This window comes from Bactrocera dorsalis, chromosome 1 (assembly GCF_023373825.1).
Source record: "Bactrocera dorsalis isolate Fly_Bdor chromosome 1, ASM2337382v1, whole genome shotgun sequence".
Taxonomy (NCBI): Eukaryota; Metazoa; Arthropoda; class Insecta; order Diptera; family Tephritidae; genus Bactrocera; species Bactrocera dorsalis.
This window is the reverse complement of record NC_064303.1, coordinates 17,375,187-17,391,612: the sequence shown is the minus strand read 5'-3', so window position 1 is coordinate 17,391,612 and position 16,426 is coordinate 17,375,187. Positions and strand designations below refer to the sequence as shown.

At 36.9% G+C, this 16,426-nt stretch overlaps 4 protein-coding genes across 5 annotated transcripts; 1 reads left to right on the top strand and 3 right to left on the bottom strand.

Annotated features, from left to right (window-relative positions):
* Positions 1-231: 231 nt before the first annotated feature.
* Positions 232-2,308, top strand: LOC105222039 (telomerase Cajal body protein 1 homolog). Its single transcript, XM_011199215.4, has 6 exons — positions 232-428; positions 507-920; positions 984-1,158; positions 1,216-1,404; positions 1,469-1,898; positions 1,955-2,308. Exons 1-6 carry the CDS (start codon positions 395-397, stop codon positions 2,186-2,188), a joined length of 1,476 nt encoding a protein of 491 aa, XP_011197517.2. The 5' UTR covers positions 232-394; the 3' UTR covers positions 2,189-2,308.
* A 104-nt stretch (positions 2,309-2,412) lies between these two features.
* Positions 2,413-3,251, bottom strand: LOC105222038 (actin-related protein 2/3 complex subunit 4). Its single transcript, XM_011199214.4, has 2 exons — positions 2,560-3,251; positions 2,413-2,490 (listed from the first exon to the last, which is right to left on the bottom strand). Exon 1 carries the CDS (start codon positions 3,079-3,081, stop codon positions 2,575-2,577), a length of 507 nt encoding a protein of 168 aa, XP_011197516.1. The 5' UTR covers positions 3,082-3,251; the 3' UTR covers positions 2,413-2,490; positions 2,560-2,574.
* A 117-nt stretch (positions 3,252-3,368) lies between these two features.
* Positions 3,369-5,949, bottom strand: LOC105222037 (tubulin gamma-1 chain). 2 transcript variants are annotated; one of them, XM_011199213.4, is made up of 7 exons: positions 5,495-5,949; positions 5,157-5,429; positions 4,975-5,087; positions 4,820-4,909; positions 4,162-4,752; positions 3,958-4,092; positions 3,369-3,885 (listed from the first exon to the last, which is right to left on the bottom strand). In XM_011199213.4, exons 2-7 carry the CDS (start codon positions 5,203-5,205, stop codon positions 3,493-3,495), a joined length of 1,371 nt encoding a protein of 456 aa, XP_011197515.1. In that variant the 5' UTR covers positions 5,206-5,429; positions 5,495-5,949; the 3' UTR covers positions 3,369-3,492. The 2 variants fall into 2 exon arrangements, with proteins under 2 accessions (XP_011197515.1, XP_011197514.2); XM_011199212.4 differs by having other exon boundaries at positions 3,958-4,752.
* Positions 5,950-6,230: 281 nt separating this feature from the next.
* LOC105222036 (uncharacterized) lies at positions 6,231-7,469 on the bottom strand. The gene is made up of 5 exons (XM_011199211.4): positions 7,337-7,469; positions 7,130-7,273; positions 6,924-7,074; positions 6,635-6,872; positions 6,231-6,566 (listed from the first exon to the last, which is right to left on the bottom strand). Exons 1-5 carry the CDS (start codon positions 7,395-7,397, stop codon positions 6,315-6,317), a joined length of 846 nt encoding a protein of 281 aa, XP_011197513.2. The 5' UTR covers positions 7,398-7,469; the 3' UTR covers positions 6,231-6,314.
* Between the last annotated feature and the right edge of the window lie 8,957 nt (positions 7,470-16,426).

Here is a 16,426-nt window from a genome sequence, read left to right as displayed (position 1 = left end):
GTCAGGCAAACCTCCAACAATCAATGAAACTTGAACTTGCTCCACTTACAATATAATTTATCCTTTAAAAACAAAAAACCAGTGGTTGGGTGTTAGTAATAACGGCAAAAATTTACTTGTCTAGTAAGGAGTTAGTCTCTGTCTTTTGGGGTCTAATTTAGATATTATCAGTGTTGTCTTATTTTAAAAGTTATATAGTTGGCAACGCGCAAGCGAAATAACTTTTCAAATACAACTCTACCAACCATAACAATTCGTCAGCTGTTTCTAATTCGTGCTAAAATAAGTAAATTTGCCGGTATATTTGTATTCATATAATATTTCTACACTTTATTTTATAAAATAAAACTCACTGATTTTCCTGCCAAGCAATTTGAATAAATTCTGCAACAACATGGAAGTTAGATCTATAAAAAACGGAGATAAAAGTAAGTGCAACATAATTTCACTCATCGAAATGTAAAAGACTTGGCACAAAATCTAATATGCACATTATTTACCAACAGTGATTATTGATAACACAGCTTCTTTTAGCCTGAATGAGAACATAAGCTGCAGCGATATAGACATGTCAGCAGAAGAGGCGTCGCCGGTAGTTAAAAATACAATAATTTTTAAAGAAAATACACGCGACTTATCGGCCAAGTTCACCGATATATCATTAGATGAAAGTTGCATTGATACCGTTGTAATTGAAGAGAATATAATTGAAAGTGATACATTAAATGATACAGCGCAAAATAATGAGACGGGATTGACTGAAAATGAAAATGCGCCTGAGGTTAATGAACTGTTTCAGACCGCATTGCTGGAGTTAGGCCGGCGTTTGTGGAGTTCTTCACCAGAAAAACAACACTACACTAAAGGTTGTTTGTGGTCGCCAGATGGTACATGTATACTAACACCGGTGCATTTAGATGGTAAACAACAAAAATTGTATACATATAGAACAATTTTTAAAAAAATATTATTTATTTTAATAGGCATGCATGTTATTGAATTGCCAAGGGATCTTTATACAGCCTTTTCCACTAAAACCGTGTCAGCGAACCGTGAGTTAAGTAAACTAGAAACCGCCGTACATGTAAAAGAAGGTGGTACGGTTTACGATTATGCGTGGTATCCGTTTATGAATAGTAACGCACCGGAAACTTGTTGGTAAATTTTCAGAAATTTAATTGCAAATAATTTTATTAATTGTTCTATATCTCTTAGTTGGTTGGCGTCAAGACAACATGAGCCTATACACATGTGGGATGCATTTAACGCTGAGCTACGTTGTACTTATCGCGGGTACGATAATGTTGATGAAGTGGAATCGGCCATTGCTGTTACATTTTCTAACGATGGCGAAAAAGTATACGGCGGCTATAAAAAATCTATAAAAATATTTGATACAAATGTGTAAGTGAAAGACTGTGGGGGATGTGATTTTATAAATTGTTAAAAAATGTATTTTTTTTTCTAGACCGGGTCGTGATTCGAGCTCGATTTCAGTAAAACAAGCCATCTCATGTTTTGCGCTCACCACAGATAACGATAGGGCAGTGACGACTGGCTCTTGGAATGGAAATATAAATCACTTTGACTTGCGCGCACCCAAATTGGGTCCACTATTTACGCTTGGCGGACATAATGGTGGTATAACATGGTTACGTTACGCAGTATTAGCAAACAGTGATAATTGGTCACTATTCAGTGGCGCACGTAAGGATAATAAAATATTAGAATGGGATATGCGCAACTATTCCAGTCCAGTAAGAGAGTTTACACGAAATGTTGCAACAAATCAACGCATCTATTTCGACGTTTGTCCATATGATGAGCGCTGGCTAGTGAGTGGCGACACATCTGGATTTTTATGTATTTGGGATTTGGAGAACAATGTGGAAGAAAAAGTAAGATTATATGTTTATTTCAATTTCTTAATTCATAACTACTTTTGCAATTATAGCTACTGTTACATGGAGATTGTTGCAATGGTGCTAATTTTCATCCCTCCTTACCCATCTTGGCGACTACTTCAGGGCAGCATCACTTTGTGGATATGACAGAAGATGAAATTGCATCAAAATGTATAAATACAAATTTAAATGCAGAAGATATAACTATAGATTATGAAAATGCGCTGATGCTGTGGTGGATTGGTAAGAATAATATTGATGATAATGCCTCTGATTTAGCATAGTTGAATTATTATGTATATATAGATGCATAAATTCAATTTTTTTTCTATAATGCATCCATTTCTATTTTGTAAACATTTGGATAGAAAGATTATATAGATATAATTTTGTTATAGCGTTAGTTTTAAGTATATAATTTATAATATTTATAATTAATGTAATGAAAATGCATCATAATGTAAATACATAATTGAAACCGGATTACATGAATTGTAAACAAATGCAATTTTGGTAATAAAAATGCTGAATACTTTATTTGCTGGCCTGCTTAGCGTGCACCTCGTTTGTCTCCATACAATACATACTGTTTATTGGAATACAAAGTGATTTTCTATTATTTTCCTTAGTTTAAACAAAAGCAAAAACGTCTCACATTTAACTTATATGCTTAGAAACGCTTTAGAAACTCCTCTGCACAGGTACGTGCACGCGCGTTTACAGCTAATTTCATCTCGCTGATTTCCTTATCAATTTCCTCCATAAAGCTGATAACGAAATCCACCAATTTGTGCTTATACATTTGCTCAGTGTGAAAATTGGTGATGAGAAAACTAATGTCATAGCCATCGATTGGTTTGCGGCGCAAAATTATGAACGACTCTGCACGGCGCATCATAAAGCGTGTAAATTTATGGCACAGGATTTTCTCGATTTCATCTGCTTGTTTCACGGCAATGCTAACACGCACCGAATTGATGGAGGGCTCGATTAGCACTCGCTCACGTTCGTTCCGTGAAATCACGACTGGTGTTAATACTAATTCCTTGCTGGAGCAAACTTCAACTTCGGGCTTATTGTGGCGCTCCACGACTTGCGAAGGGAAATCTTGTAAACACATAGCAGCGGTCAGTGAATGACGCACAGCTGTTAAATAAGGCTTTAATGTGGCGGCCATTATGTTTACTTTTGTTTTCTATATAACGGTAGTAATAAATTGTTTTAAATTGACTTTATTTAGTTATATTTTTAATAATGCCGACGCTGATTCACTATTTTTATCAGAAAAATATGTGTCGAAAACAACAATGCAAGAAAATACAACACCCACATTAGAAACGTCAAACTTGAGTGCTGAATAGCTTCCACAAATCACATCGAGTTACGGTTGCATTTCAAAGCTATGTTTCATAAGTAATAATTTAAATATTAATTTAGTATATTTATCTTAAAACGTCAACAGTATTTAATTTAAATTCGTTTCAAATATTTAATTTATTAAAAAAATAAATTCCTACCCTATACATTTTTAAACTTAACTTCAAAAGAATAAATTTTTGCGATAAGAAAATAATAAATGTGGGCAAAATCAGAAGCCTTGTTGAACATTACTTGGACTCCATTGCAAATAATTCGGACGCGTTGCTGCTTCGTACTCCTGTGACAGGCAATCTAATACTAGCTTCGAGTGATCCAGTTCTGATAGATCATCTTTAAACATATCCTCCCGCCGAAATTGATCTAAGAATGCTCCACGTTTACGCAATTTATCATATTGCGCTAAAGCACGGTTAAATAGCGATGTGATGCCCGTATGATTAGCCATCATTAGACCAGAAACTTTGTGATTGCTCTGCACATATGGTGAGCTACGGGATAAGGCAACCTGTATACTAGCTGGACCCCACGGTATGAATTGCGCCAGTTTTCGTTCGCGTATACGCTGCAGCGATTTGTGTACTTGTGTTGGGTCAACTTCGCCCTGGTAAGAATAAGGATAGTTGGAAGTGATAATGAAGCAGACTAATCTAACATATAAAACAAATATTAATACCTGTATAATATTCAATATAGAGATGTAGCAATGATGATTTGTCTTGTCGGGTCCAGAAGATACCATCATATTTTTAGGCTGTAACAGACGGCGCATTACGTCCAACACTGTCGTTTTACGTACACTTAAATTTGGCTGAAATATACGTAGTTTGGAGAACCTCGTATGTAAATATGTATGTAAATGTGTATCTCTAAAACTTACATCGTTTTCAGTAGTGAGTGGTGTATAGCCAGTCATTAGAAAATGTAATTGCGGCGTAGGTATCAATGGCGCTGTCAATCCAATCAGATTATTGTTCATATAAGATGGATAACGCAAAGTAGTTGTACTGACCGACATTATGGTCGATACTAGATTATTAATTTGTGCGAAAGTTGGATTTTCAATATGCAATCGATCTGCAGCAATGCGATTCAAAGCTGTGTTATCCAAAACGACCACACAATCTGCGCAAACAGTCAGACGTTTTAGTGTAAGCAACGAGTTATATGGTTGTACCACAACATCACTTATTTCATCTTGGTTTGGAAATACACTGTATGTCTGTAGTAATTTTTTAGGGAAACGATCTGCCAATCGTTCCATGATATATGAGCCCATACCCGAACCGGTGCCGCCGGCTATTGAATGGCAGAGCACAAAACCTTCAAGTGAATCACTACCATCTGCCTCGCGGTCAATGATATCAAAAACTTCTTCGTGTAACTTCTCGCCTTGACTAAAACCTGAAGCCCAATTGTTGCCCGCGCCGCCACCATGCTTCGATAAATATATATTCTCTGGATTATATAGCTATGTATGTAAAATGTAAAGAAAAATAAGAACTTGTACAGAAAAGTCGCAAATAGGCCGCCCTTACCTTGGCGTGCGTTGATGTCATTATTGTATTGATAACTCGCGGCTCCAGATCGAGTAATACCGCGCGCGGTATATAATGATTATCATCAGCCTAAGGTGAGATACTAAATAATGTAAATATATGCATATACATATTATTTCTTTTCCATAACCCACCTGATAAAAGAAGACATCCTTGCGATCTAAGCCATCGGTGGCGTAATCCTCCAGTACACCGTTTGGTGAAATACCGTGCTCTAAGCATAAGCGCTTCCAGAATTCAAAGCCGACTATAATTTTAATAGTATATTAATTTGTTTGAATTCAATTCGTTTATTCGAAATTATTATTAAACCTACTTTGGTTTCCGCATTGTCCCAACTGCAAGGTTATTATTTCACTTGGCATTTTGTAAAAGCGAAAAAAAAGAAATTTATAGTTCTGTTAAATCTTAGCTACTTTTGTAGTTGTTCAACAAGGATTGCAATTAAGATTTTTTGACATTGTAAGCCGTTATTTAGTTAGCACAACAAAAATGTTTGTTTTTGCATCTCTGTTATTTAATATGTATGTGCCAAATAGTTGTACACATATGTATGTATGTGACTTTGTAGTGTATTTAGTAATAATTGCTAAAATAAAAAAAAAAAATATATTTTGCACAAAATTAAAAAAAAAGTATTTCAAGTATACATACATGCACAATATATCCAATTGAAAATTGGCGCGAATGGTGCCATAGGGGTGGACTAATATTTGTGCAAATTCCGAACTTCTTTTCGAAAATATCGGTCAATCTGCGAGATATATTCTTTAAATTCAGACAGAATTTTTCTAAAATGGGTTGGATCGGGTATAACTAAATAGTAGCAAATTTTCGAATTGAGTATATCGGCAATTATGTGATTTATCTTAATAAAATTGAGTGAGCGTGTTTTCTAAGAAACGTTGCATCTTTTTGCCAAAAAATAAATAAATTCGAGTGAGAAGTTGTCCTACATCCCTTATGACAGTTATAAAGATTTTCAAACATCTTGTTGACTTCTCTCCTTATAGATTAATGACTTTAATGAAACACCAAGTTCATCCCTGAATTTGTTTCTGTCAAGTTGCAAGATTATCAAATGAACGGTTACACCCGAACTTAGGCCTTTCTTACTTGTTATTACTATATTTGGTATCAGAGACAAAATTGTTCTTTTTAATGTTGCAAAATGGCAGGAAGTATTTAACCCTCGAACTTGTCAGGAAATACACGGCCATTGGAGCAAAGTAAATTCGCATTTCAGAATTTAGATCAAATAAGGTTTTAAAATATTTATTATTTTCATATAATATTACTTTTGTCTATATTACTAAAAAGTATACTATTTCAAGTAAAAAATATATGTACTTCAGGTTCACTTTCAAATCTATTTGCATACGTACATATGTATAACTTAAAATAAAGCACTTTGTGTGCTTATAAGTTTTCAAAATTATTTAATTTATATCATATTTCTATTATTTATGTACGTCTATTTTATATGACCTGAATAAAATTTATCAATTTCCCCAAACACTATGGCCGATACTTTGGCCTCTATTTGATTGACCACTTTTGGCGGTAGGCCGGCTTCTGTTATCTTCGCCGCTAAACTGGAAAAGTGAAGTGCGATGGAGTCCTGTTTTTGTGCTTTTTGCACGAATGCCGCACAAGTGTTCGATATGCTTGAGCCTGCCAACTCCAAAAACTCTTTAAACTTGTCATCGTCCTTTTTCTGGGAATTCTGAATTGTTAATTAATTAGAAAAATTGTCAAGAGAAAACAAAAAAAAAAAAAACAATTAATTTATACCCATTGCCCACAAGCATCAGATGGTCTGCACGGAGAACTTTCGCTTGCCTTTTGCTCATGTACATCAGAAGGTCTGCATGGAGAACTTGCGCTTGCCCTTTGCGCATGTGCATCAGCAGATATTGACGGAGAATTTTCTTGTTCCCAGAACGATGAATTCGCTGAATCCTCATCCAATAATTCCAGCGCTTCATCTACGCTTATAGGGTCCATTTCTTCACTTGAACTTCGTATTATACTGTAAAATAGCTTGTTAAATAAGTATAGCATACATATGCATTATTATTACCGGTGGGGCCCTTTAACTCTTTCCAAAAAGGACATCGGTTCTAAATACCGCCATTTTTTCCTTGTACTGTCACCAGTACCGTCAGTCTTCATTCTTTTGCACCGTTTATAGGAGTCACGGAGGCTCTTCCATCTTCTTCTGCACTGCGTTTCTAGTAATAAATGGAAAATCAGAATGCGATCTAGTTTATCTATAGTTTAGTTTACCGCTCAACTTCAACATTACAGAAATATGCCTCCATGCATAATCTTTTTTCTTTAAACTTTTGTAATCGGGGTGTGTTCGATCGTACAGATATGGACGATTACGCACTTCTTTAATTAACATGTCATCCAAATCCATTGTTAAGGCTGAAATATAACCATTTAATTGTTAACGACCCCTAATTTAACAAATAAACCTAAAAAACTTACGAATTTCAAATAATTTACAGTCCAGTCCAGATATTTGAGTTTTAACAACACAGCTGTCCATTGTGTGGTTGTACACAGTTTCGTTGTTGCCACGCTAATACCTTTCACTTCAATAAAATTTAAATATTTTTTCAAAGTGAAACATTAATTTTTTTTTCAAAAAGAAGTAAATCAGTCAATTTATTTGTTTTAAATTATTTATTGCTATTAGAAATGATATAAATGGGCTATTTTATTTGTTTGAAAAATAACGTTAGGCTTGTTAGAGAGTTGAAAAAATTTCCTTTCACATATTAGTGGCAACACTGCAGGCGTGCTGTCGTCGAAATAACCGCGCTACGTCAACATGACTGCACGACAGTGAATTGCAAATGGCGTCGTGAAGCCTGCTAGATGAACATTTGTAAGACGCCAGCGATATAACAATGGTCGGCATGTACACGTGCAGCTGCCCATTTTGTATGTACACAATTGTGTTGTTGCCGTACTAATACCTTTCACTTCAATGAAATTTTAATATCTTATTCAAAGTGAAATTTTTTATGGAAAAAATAAATAGTAAATAGATAAATTTATTAGTTTTAAATAATCAATTGTTATTGCAAATGATATAACAGAACTAATTAATGCTTCTCTGTGTAAAATAATGTCATGTGCTGAACACATTGAGCGCGACGCGGAATGGCAGCACGACAGTGAACTGAAAATGGCGTCGTGAATCCTACTACATACATATATACGAATATTCGTAAGAAGGCAGCGACATAACAATGGTCAGCATGTACACAAAACAACACAGTTGTCCATTTTGTATGTACTCAATTTCGTTGTGGCCATGCTAATACCGTTCACTTCAATGAAATTTTAATGTTTTGTTCAAAGTGAAATTTTTTTAGCAAAAAATAAGTAAATAAGTAAATATTTTTGTTTTAAATCATCAATTGTTATTACAAATGATATAATAGAGCTATTTTATGCTTTTATGTGTAAAATAACATCAGGTTTATTAGAGCATTTATTTTTTAATTTTACATTCTACATATTAGTGGCATCACCACTCTACCTCATCTCTCTACTGTCAACTCCACTGTCGTTGGCAAATATAAAAATATTTTATATACATATATAGATATTGAAGTTAGCGAGAGCGACAACTGTCGGCCTGCAGGCGTGTAGTCGTGCAGCTGTCAAAATAACTGTGTCTTTAAGAACGTGTGTATATTAAATTTTGACAGATGCTACCTGTCGCTTCCCGCTATCTATGTGCTACATGCATCATCGTTAATAAAAATGGCAACTGCTGCTTGGCAAAGCGTAAAAAGCTGTGAGTAGCCCAATACTTTGCTTTGCTTCGCTGCTTTTCGCTTCGATGTGAACGTACCTACTCATACTACATATTGAGCTTTTTAGTTGAAGCAATTGTTTGATGCACAACAAGCAAAAATTCGATGTGGCTTTTAAAACGTTGCTCGTCACAAGCTTGCCTCTATTATTCTTGTTTCCGTTCCGGTTACGTTATTCGTGAAAAGTGACTTTCATATGGTCGAGAGGTAGGAAATTTTAAAATATTGATTCGCAGATATTACCTCAGTTGACATTTCCTCCATTTACCTCCATATAATGACGTTTTAGGAGTCAAATCTCTTTGTAGATGAGTACATCGACTTACCTTCAGAAACCAGAGTGACCACTAAGAAATTGCGTTATGGACATTATGGCAGTTTGTCTTAATGAGGTATTCGAAACTATAAGCCCGAGTTTTGAGCGTTTTTTGGAAACTTATAAATTCTTTCGCAATACATAGTATGAAATGTTACACCCGTATATAGAGTGCCCGCTTTAAGTCGTGTTGAGCGCATTTTCCCATTTACGCAATACACGTATTTACGCTTAAAATATGTTTCATTGCCCACTATACCATTATACCTATGAATCTAATACCACCTTCCCTGTGGTTCGACCCTTTCGAAACAGTCTACCAGTCTAGTCTTTAGTCCGCAAACATGTATGGCTCCTGAATGAGGACGAATTCAAGATGTTCTGACGCCATGTGATTAATAAATAAAAGCTGGAGAAATTAATTATTGTCTCATCTACGTCTTCTTGAGAGTTGGTAGGAAGCTCACTCTTAGTGTATAGTTGAGAGAGTCTGCTCCTTCTTTTACTCCTCCTTAGGTGGCGGTTGCAATTGCACTTTTCTCAGCACATAAGTAGAACGTCGCTTCTCCACATACCTTGACTTCGCAGGGACTTCGACGTTAAAACTTGGCCATTCTCTGACAAACGCATTACTAGCAGCAGCACTTTTAGCATCTCTCTCCTCCCACTGTTCAGCAGCCAAACTTTGGCTACAGGGTTTGGTACCGGCTGACGCTGTTCCTTTCCTAGAGGCAGCCTTGTTGAAGTCAAGAAGTCTCCCTTGCTAGTGCTAGCCTTTGGGTCGAGACAAAGCTTCGCTCCTGTGTTTGGGCTGGTTGCTCTTGAGCTCGTTAAAACGCTGCTCTCTTCTGGGAATATCTAGCTTCCTACGGATTTTTTACAGGAGATCCTGACTCTTAAATTCATATTTTTGTTGCTGATTTGGCTTATATTTTGGACCCACTGGGGTAGAGGAAAGTATGTCCACTTGCGCATAGCCCCCGTTACGCAAGGAAGGCTATATTAATACGGAGGTATCTGTAAGAATCGTGCCAGATTGGGCTAATTAAGGGTCCCTATTCAGGTTGATCCTTGGCACGGTTCGCATGACACTTTGATCTAGTTCTTTTTGTACTCTAACCAAAATAAGACTCTCTATCTGAATGCTGTGATATTGAGGAGCAATGAAAATTATGTAGGAAGTCTGGCCCCGGCCAGATTAATCCACGGCACGCGACGGATGATACCTTGATCCAGCCTTTTTTCTACCCTTGCCAACAGGTGCTACTTCGGACTGAGTAGGCAATTGAAAAGTAAAGTCCTCTCTCGACGAACAAAAACCGAACTCTATAAGTCGCTCATAATTCCCGTCCTGCTATATGGTGCAGAGGCTTGGACGATGTCAACAACCGATGAGTCGACGTTGCGAGTTTTCGAGAGAAAAGTTCTGCGAAAGATTTATGGTCCTTTGCGCGTTGGGCACGGCGAATATCGCATTCGATGGAACGATGAGCTGTACGAGATATACGACGACATCGACATAGTTCAGCGAATTAAAAGACAGCGGCTACGCTGGCTAGGTCATGTTGTCCGGATGAATGAAAACACTCCAGCTCTGAAAGTATTCGACGCAGTACCCGCCGCGGGAAGCAGAGGAAGAGGAAGACCTCCACTCCGCTTGGAATATCCAATTGGCGACACGTAGCGAAGAGAAGAAACGATTGGCGCGCTGTTGTTGACTCGGCTATAATCGCGTAAGCGGTGTCTACGCCAGTAAAGAAGAAGAAGAACCAAAGTAAGACTCCCTAGCTGGATGCTATGTTATTGAGGAGAAACGAACACATTTCCTATCTAGTTAAATACCTCCCTACTACAACAGGGTCGAACTATTGTCAGCTCGTCCCTGACTGCGTCATAATAGTATACTAGTCGACACCCTTGAGGGTAGTTCAACGGGGAATTTCTCTGGTCTCACAAAGACCTTATTTTCCAAGTCATTCATCATTCCATCTGGACTGCGGCTACTCTGGCTAGGTCATGTCGCCCGAATGGATAAAAACACTCCAGCGAATTCGACGCAGTACCCGCCGGGGAAGCAGAATGCAGAGGAAGACCTCCACTCCGTTGGAAAGACAAGGTGGAGAAGGATCTGGCTACACTTAGAAACTCCGATTGCCGCCAAACAGCGAAAAGGAAGAACGACTGACGCACTGTTTAAAATTGGCTATAGCGGTGTCTACGTCTATAAAGAAGAATACGATTTTTTAATCGGGAAGAATATTTCACCAGTAACCCCCGCCTATTTCAACAACCTTAACTTACATCATTGATTTCTTTTTCAATAATTCTATTTTTAATGAATACTGACTCATCCAACTAATTGGTTGTCTGACAAATTGTATGCCTTTTAATTTCAAGTTATAATTTCCTAAAATTATAAAAGATCAATGGCATCTTGTTCAGACTTACATACAAAAACTTCACACCAAAAAAAAAAATTAACATTAAAATTTCTTGTTGTACTTACTTACTTCCTTCTTTTGCTCGGTAACAAAGTAATCACCCAACAATTACAACAACACGTGAAGCAATCACAACACAAACGACAGCAGATCAGCCGCATCACCACTACGCACTTGTCTCATCAGCACAATAACAACAAGCGATGGTTTTTTGTTGAAGTAAAGGCGGTTGTGTGCGCATGCGCAAATGCGTAACAGACAGATTTTAATCGCAAGCGCGAAACAACGAAAAAATATGCCGGCTATGGCTGAGAACGGATATTTTTAAAAACAAAAAAACGGTATTAGATTGTATTCTTTGAGTACAAGTACAACAAAATGTAAACCTAAGTACAAAAAAAAAATAAGTAAAATATAAATAAAAACAAAATAGAATAAAAATAAAAGCAATTGAAATTGTACTGTGCTATCAAAAAAAAAATTGCATGAGCAACACTGTGCCAATCACCTGTTCTTGTGTGTGCTTAGAATGTTGCCTTCAAGCTTATCGGTTGTTCCTCCTTTGCACTTTTATTTGGATTTTTTTCTAACTTGTGTCTTCTTAAATTTATTAAATTTTTATTTATTTCTGCGAGAAATAAAAAAAATTTGCAACATTATATGATTATTGACATCTTATGGTGTTACTTGGTGTCTTCTGCTGCTTCTTCTCCTCCTCCATTCATTATTATGTGCTTGTCATTCCTTATTTTTAATTACTTGAATTTAATTACCATGCGCAATAAGCAACTAACTTGAGCCACGACAAAAGTTAACATTGAAAAGCGCACACAATAAAAAATTACTTGAAATTAGTTCTTACAATAAAGAATTTCTGCAAAGTTGAGACAAAGCCAGGGCTAACTAGTTCTTATTGCAAGAACAATTTCAAATTAACGCGCTTTTAATGAAGAACAAAGACCAACAGACGTCTACTCAATGACAAGTGACTAACTGAGCAGTTAAAACCAGTCAGAGTTGCCAAGTAAAGTTACTAAGTAAGTTTAACATTTTCCAGAGTTGCCCCAAAAATGTAATAGATAATAGTTTGACGTCAAGTCAAAGGAGGAAAGGCTTTATCGAATATCCAGGACGCTGAGAAAAGAAGTGTATATGGCGGGATCAAAAGGTTGTGCTGCATTATGAGTTTCTAAAGCCTGGTCAAACCATTAATGGGAAACGCTACCGAGAAGAACTTATCAAATTGAAGCGAGCGATCGCCGAAAAGTGCCCAGAATTTGCTACTAAGCACGAGACAATAATTTTCCATCATGATAACGCTCGGCTTCATGTTGTCAATCTGTTAAAAACTATTTGGAAAAGAGGGGCTAGGAAGTCATAGTTTAGACCTTATACTAAACGCCTTCACTGAACTGGATATCGAATAAAAATGTCGAACAGAGAATTTGTCTCAAATTTTGTATTTCTAAACAAATTGCGGAAACATTGCGAATTTTGGAAAAGGCTTGCTGTGATTCAGTTTTATCAAAAACATAAGCCTGCGAGTGGTACAAAGTCTTCAAAGATGGTCGAGAGATCGTTGAAGACATGCTTTGTTCCGGACGTACCTCGAACTCTTCAACAGATGAAAATATTATAAAAGTGAAAATGGTGCTTGAAAAAATCATTAGGCAAGTGTTAGAGAGACGGCAAGAGAGCTCCACATCTCTCGCGAGTTCGTTCGAATGATTTTGTTGTTTGCTTTGAGTTGAAACTCATACTTGTTCGACTCGTCTCAATACTGCTGAATTTTTTTCAATAAGAGTACGATTGCGGTCGAATTTAAGCAAAATGCAGTGAAAATCATCGATCAACCAACGTATTCACCAAAATTGGCTCCGTCCATTTTTTCTGGTTCACCAAACTGAAATTACCGCTCCGTGGAACCTGTTTTCTGTCGATCGAAGAGATAAAATAAAATTAGTGAAGAGAGGAGCTGAATGACATCCCAAAAGTGCTTATGAGACGTGTTTCGGGGACTGGAAAAATCGTTGATATAAGTGTATTACATCTGGTAGGGATTATGTTGGGGGCGACAAAATAAATATTGATGAATAATTAAATATTTTGCGTTTTCTTTACAATTTCCGTGTTTTTCTGGATTTTAAGCCTTAAGTTACAGAGAAAAAAACTATCTACCTAAAGCACGCATGCTTCCTTACCCCCTTCTCTCTAAAAAGACTGATGGACAGTTGTTAGTCTAGTGACAGGTCATATCTTAGGAACTGTAGGGTTATAGGCATGGGAGACACGCTGGAGCACCTCCTCTCCTTCTGTCCGGCTTTATCTACAACTCGGCTTAGGTATTTAGGAGTTTCGCAGTTCAAGAGATTACATAAAGTATCATAATTAGCTACAAAGAATCTATTAAACTATTACAGGGATGGGGCAATACGTTAGGATTGAATATCAACCCGTCAAAAACAAGCGTCATACCTTTTACAAAGTGAGGATGTCTTCGGGGAGTTGGAGGTGTCTAAACTCCCAGGTTTCAAATTAGACTCAACCTTTCGGTGGAATAGGTACGTGGATAACACTCTTGATATGTAGACGCCTAGCCGTTAGATCCGGCGGCTGAAAGCCAGGTAACATCAGGTGGCTGTATACCATGATCCTAAGGGCTATTGTCACTTATGGAGCGGCTATTTGGGCATTGGATGCAGTGCAGTCTTCGGTAAGCGTTCAGTTATTAAAGCTGAAAAGACTTGTCTCGTTGTGTGCTTCAGTAATTTGCAGAAGCTGGCTAAAGGCTCTAAGTTCCATCTAAGTGGCCAGAGTTCATGCCCCCACAGTCGCGCCCAGCAAGCTCCTGAAATTATTCAGAGTGCTGGACCTTTGTAACCATATGGGATATAGAAAAGGGCTCAATAGATCGTGGGTCGCAGTGCAATACCTCAATATTCACTATCTATTTATCTATCACTCTTTTTGTGTATTGAGCAGAGCAGAGTTAAATTAAAATCGTCGGAGATGTTTTCATCTGACTATGTTCTACAAAGAAGCTGATGCATGTTCCTTATCAGTTCTTCACCGCCGTTTTTGAATCGGCCCCCGCCGCAGATCCAGTCATTATATCATATATTCGTTATTCGGTTCGACCGAAGTTAACTTTTTTGTTATTTTTTTTTTTAAATTTTCCAAAATAATTTTTTGCGAATACACTTGTCCTCAAATGCCTACTACTTAATAGGCTTTTTTGTAAAGCATAATTTTTATCATTAGTTACTCCAAAAGTATATAATTATTTGATATGTTATATGATAATTGTATAAAGCTCTCATAGCCCTGTTACCGGTACATACATACATATGTACTAGATATACATACTATACTTCATAAACTTTTACTTTAAATTTTTGTTATTTTTTTTTACTTTTTTATTCTTTCAGAACACACCAACTCCGTCGCCGTAATAAATGTTCTTTGGCAAAAGCGTGAAGGTCATCAGCATTTTGACTTCACCAGATAACACCAAACACAAACAGCAGTCTTACCAACGTTGTTATTGTTGCAATCACTGCTGGCTCCATGTAGTTATTCACATGGATGTATGTACATACATACTTATGTCTTCAGATGGCGTAATTTGATATTGTTATTATATAAGAAGCTATTAAGCAGCAACAGAAACAAAAAAAAAAAAAATAAGAACAAAATAATAGGAGGAAAACCGAAGAGCAGAAAAAGCAAGCATCGAAAAGTACACAGGTAAAGCACCTTAGCAAACACAGCACAGCACATCTAAAGCAATGACAACAACAATCGAAGGAACAAGCAGCATGACAGCGGCGTCTCAGCGTTAGCCGCTGATTGTAGGTATGTACTAGCTGCCAAATATGTACATAAAAAGGCAGACATTAGCATTAGACATATGCGAAACTCCTGTTTGGCATTAGCGCTCGTGTTGATTCACTGATTCGCCACAAGATGCTTTGCGGCTCCACTCAGTAGTTGAGTTATTAGAACACCACTAAGCTGCGCTCACTTTTTACATATACATACACAGCTACAAATGTATAGAAAAGCTTCATTTTTCGCTGTCCGCCCGCTGTTCTATCTCTTCATCAGCCTAGTCCATTCACAGCTGGCTTATCTCCAGGCGTGTGTTGGTGATTATTTGGTCGCTCGGCCGTGTCGCGTTACGTTGCCTGCGTCGGTAATTATGCCACACATGCTCGTACATATGATGGTGCGTCCGTTTGGGGGCTGAGTGTCACCAATTTGGTTTCATTTGGTATTAAATGACGGGGTGTGACAATTGTTGAAATACTCGAAATGAACTCAATTAAAGTATTAAAGTTCCGTAATGTGTTCACAATGTTCTACTTTTTTGCCGCCAAAGTTATTTTAAAGCTGGCGATAGCGAAAAGTGCTAGAATTAGTGCTGATAGATGGCATTAATATTTAATTTTGCAGAAAAAAAATTATTTTATTATTTTTATTCTTCCATATCATGCTGGCATGACGTAATTTTATGAATAAGTAAGAATCTAAGGAATGTGATCGAAAAACTAGTTCAAAAACTAATTGTTAAACCTGAAATACGTAGGTTGTCTTTTATCATATAATTTCGGGATTTGGTAGTGTTGCAATCTGGAAACATAGAATTTTATTGTAAAGTTTAACATTTTTTATGGTATGCATACTCAGAGCGTTTTGACATATGAGCGCTATTTCCGTTGTTTACAGTATTTTAAAATATTCTTCTCGACCAAAAAATAGAATTAAATCGGTACATTTTCGTGCTTTTATTTTTTACAACTTTCGACTGGGATTTATTCATCAAGAGTGCATAGATGAACTTAATTAAAATTTTGACGATGAAGTACTTATCAAGGGTATCGTGAAATCGATTGAAGTTGTAAATCACTCCAAGTCGAATTTCGGGAAAGTCGTCCAAAATCAGTTCATGCTCCGGAAACTATTGATGCTGTGCGGAAACTGGGCGCAG